General features: G+C 38.7%; 1 protein-coding gene across 1 annotated transcript; it reads right to left on the bottom strand.

Annotated features, from left to right (window-relative positions):
* On the bottom strand, positions 1-3,123 carry LOC116122522. The gene is made up of 4 exons (XM_031408365.1): positions 2,933-3,123; positions 2,587-2,726; positions 1,835-2,381; positions 1-1,390 (listed from the first exon to the last, which is right to left on the bottom strand). Exons 1-4 carry the CDS (start codon positions 3,121-3,123, stop codon positions 196-198), a joined length of 2,073 nt encoding a protein of 690 aa, XP_031264225.1. The 3' UTR covers positions 1-195.
* Between the last annotated feature and the right edge of the window lie 1,013 nt (positions 3,124-4,136).

The raw sequence follows: 4,136 nt of genomic DNA, 5'->3' as shown, positions 1-4,136 counted from the left end.
TCTATGCTCACCATCATTCAAAATTTTCAACTGAACTGAAAAACAGAGCAGCAATTTGGCATATTGTACAGAGCTCAAATAAATCAACTCTGTTTCCGACTGGTATTATAACACCATCTACTCTTAATGAGTTGTTAAATTATTAAAAGCCTATCGCCTTTTCCTGAAGCTAGAATGTATGATTTCCTAAATTTTTCAGCTTTGTATCCTTGACTCACCTGATTTCTTCAAGCTGCCTAGTATTCCATCAATCAACTTGTCCTTATTATTCTCAACAGGGTCTGAAACAAAAGAATAGCTCCTTTGAGGTCTTTGCTTCCGTTTGAAGATCACTGAAGAGGTTTCACCCTTGGTTGATATTTCTGATGAACTAGAAGGCTTTACACCCTTGGTAGAACAATCAACCATGCCATCAACATTCTCTAACCTGTCCTTTTTTTGGTCGCCTTCATTACTGCTGTACCATGAATTTAGGATTTGCAATAACGAGCTATCTTCCTCCTTTATTACTGGCTTTCCTCGCCCTTCTGGAAGTGTTCCAGTTGAGACTTCATCTTCTGAATCTGAAATTTCATCATCCGAGACAGAAGGTTCATAATCAGGATATCGTTTCTTTTTTTCCTCCATCACTGAATTCCTTGGCATTGATTGCCCATCCTTTCTATCAAAACTCGAGTTAGAAATAGGGCCCAGCTCATCCCATGGAGAGTCAGAATCATCATTCTTCTTTGACGTCTCAGATGATTCACTATCTGAGCTAGTTAATGGATGATAGGCATTATCTTCTTGAACTTTATCAAAAAAGAATTCCTGATCAGAGCCACCAACTTTTTGTCTGGAAGGAAAGATATGACTGGACTCAATTTTCACCCCAGGCATCATCAGTATCAGGGATGCCAACTTTTGGTAACCGAGTTGCTTTAAATCAAGATGGTAGCCATACCGCTCAAGGAACAATTTCCTGAAGGATCCCATATTATATCCTTCTGGGTGCTCCTTCAATATCTCGCTCACAAGGTTCTGACAGTCAGCTAATATGTCATTTCTAGATCTGTCCAAAGGTTTCTCATAACCGGTAGGTGGGGAAACTCCAGCATGAGAAATATTTTGAACCTTTTTCTCTCCATTAAGCTCTGGTACATTTGGCAGGTTGGATTGTGACTGCGTACTTAAAAAGATTGATCTCAATCCATTTGCAGCACAAGAATGACCCAAAGAAGACCTCGTTACAACTGGCCGAGTAAGTTTGAAAGGTGATATTTCAGATGGGCTTTCTTCCACCCATTTCTTCTCTGATATCAGCATATCTACAAGGTTAAGAAGATCACTGTCACTGAGATCTCTAAGGGCTAAAGGGCCTTCCTTTCGCAGACATTGAGCCAACTGTTCCCTGAAACAAACCACAAACTATATAAAAATATAATTTTGATTGCAACTGCTAAAACTCTGAAAATCATAGTTATCATTTTAAAGATTGTTACCTTAAAAAATTATTAGATTCCTTTATAACTATATTTGTTGATGTGTCCCAACTATGATAGTTGCAGAAATTATAAAAGAGAAAACAAAATATAAGATGAATGGATGCCTCAGTTTCAGTCACTCACAAACTAGAATTTAAATCTTGTTTCCGGAATTTACACTTATTAATACAAACTAAATCTAGCAATTTTATGACTTAAACAAAATTTTATTGGCCAAAAAGTTTTTAAAATTTGTTTTATAGAAAGACAACTATTACATGCAATGGGCACTGCTTAATTTATATGTATTGTAACAGCTAAAAATACCATACTGCCAAAGAAAGGAAAGAACACTAAGCAAATGCATGTACCTGGTCCTAGACTGGGTGACAATGACTGATCCTCTAGGTGAATCCATGAAGGATTCCATGTCAGACCAGAAAGAATCCTTCATAAAGACCTCATGCCTGTGAGAATTACTGTTTATCTCGATCTGTCTTTTATTGGATGGATCAACCGATGTATCAGTGTCTTGGCTGCTACTCTGAAATTTACACCAGTTTATTATTCGTTTAAGAACACCTGTACGTGGGGTATAATTGTCATCAGGAGGTTCAGTGCTTCTAGCAGATTTATTCTCTTCAGAGGATCCAACTGGATAAGCATCCTGACTTGGTGATCTCATGCTCTTCTCGTTAACTTTTATCTTCTCAAAGTTATCACTATTAATACAAGATTTTTCAGGGTAGCTGTGACTTGTCTTCTCAGAGATATCTCCTGAATCACTGCATTTTTCAGGAATGTTTTGACTTTTAATTTCGGAAGCCCCATCTTTACCACCAAACCATCTGCACCAAATTTTCCTGAAAAATCCCACTTCGGATGAGAAATCTTGTTCCTCCACAGGAGACAGATTCCCTCAGTTTCTGTACACCAGCTGGCATAGAAACCTTCTCCTCGTGGAGTGGGCGTGGCTTTTTTTTAAGAGGCTTCATTTCCAGGGACAACTTTCTGTTAATTCAGGGGGTGTTGAATCTTTCCTGAAGGGTCTTCCAAATTTACTTCAGGTGATGAAGGCAAAACTGACTTACCATCGGCAGCTCATCTTTATGGCTTTTCTCACCATCAACTTCACAGGCTTTGAGAGGTCTGATATCCATTTCTACAACATGTCCATTAGATGTACCCAGACTGGACTCAAACGGTTCAGGGCTTTTGGAGTGATTCCCCGAAGAAAAACTGGCCATCACTTCCAGGTAGAAGCTTTAAAATATGTGGCATCGCCAAAAGAAAGCGGGAGAACGTCTATATCCATATAGGTCTCTATCTATACCCGCATAACCCTTATTCAACTCTGCCCGAAGTTCGGTCATTGAGATTCCCTAGGATATGAGTTTAAATCTTACGAATCTGTTTCATAAGTGGCCTTGGTATTGGACCAGGCCTAGGATCTGAAGTAGATGACAAACCTCATCAGTGCGTGAACTTCTTGCTGCTGGTGTTCAACAACAGAGAAGGGATCTTCAAGGGGCACCTTATAATGGCCATACCAGGAACCATAAGGACCATCAGGAGGTTGATTAAAATGCTTTCCAGTAAGGTTCTCCCCTCGGACCAGTGAATTCCAATGCCACTGTACTAGCAGCACTGCAGAGAACATTGGGAGCAGTGTCGGACTTGCAAGACGTTATAATTCTTCATCCTCAGTCGGTGCAAAATACTAGCAAAGTCCCTTCACCAGAGATTAGAAAAAGATGTGCTGGTGGAGGATTTTGAGAAAACCAGTACATTAGATCACAAGAAGTGATCTATCAGCACTATTCTTTCCAGCTGCATTGGAGGAAAAATTTGCAAGGTAAAATAGGTAGGAACCCAAGGAATCAATTGCTAAGAAATTTAACAACTGGACATTGATTGGCAAAAAAATAGCTATAAATTTACCACTGACACTTCTGATAACAAAAAGATGAATTTGAAAATGTTTAAATCAATATGTGAGTTATGATACTGATACATTTTCTTTTAGAGGATGATATGATATGAATTCATACTCAATAACTTGATTATTTCCCCCTCACTCTCCTGTCCAAATATTGCAGGCAGAATCATGTACACACAAAGATAACACGCAACACGTATATAGCAATAATGAAACTTTAGAGATAACAAATACGATAGTATCATGCTCAACCATGATTTCCATTTTCTCTTCTCCCTGGCTGGAAATCAAGTAGCATATTCACAAGGGTGTTTTTATCATAGTTCTCACGCTGTTTAAAAACAAGCTCACAATAGTCATTCCTCAACAGCCACAAAAGGGAGATCACTGGTTACCAGAAACTAAAATCCAATAAAACCTCAAAGCATTTCATTTGGTGATCTGGGTGATGATTCCAGACAATTTTAATCACACGAAACAAACATTGCCAACTTGGAAGCCTGGCTCCTTCCTTGAAAAGCTCCATGGAAATTTTAAATCATAGCTACAGCTACCTCAAATATCACTTTTCAATCAACCATCAAATAAGAAGTAAAGGCCCTATGAATGATCACCAATCTGTACCGCAGGCACAAGACCTGATGCATTTTGCACACAACAAAATAGACTTCATCACCTACCAAATGTTACGATCGTGTATTCACTGAGTTGAAAAATTTGCACCCATTCTTACT

This window comes from Pistacia vera, unplaced genomic scaffold (assembly GCF_008641045.1).
Source record: "Pistacia vera cultivar Batoury unplaced genomic scaffold, PisVer_v2 Contig135, whole genome shotgun sequence".
NCBI lineage: Eukaryota > Viridiplantae > Streptophyta > Magnoliopsida > Sapindales > Anacardiaceae > Pistacia > Pistacia vera.
The sequence above is the reverse complement of the archived record's forward strand: the minus strand, read 5'-3'. Positions and strand labels throughout refer to the sequence as shown.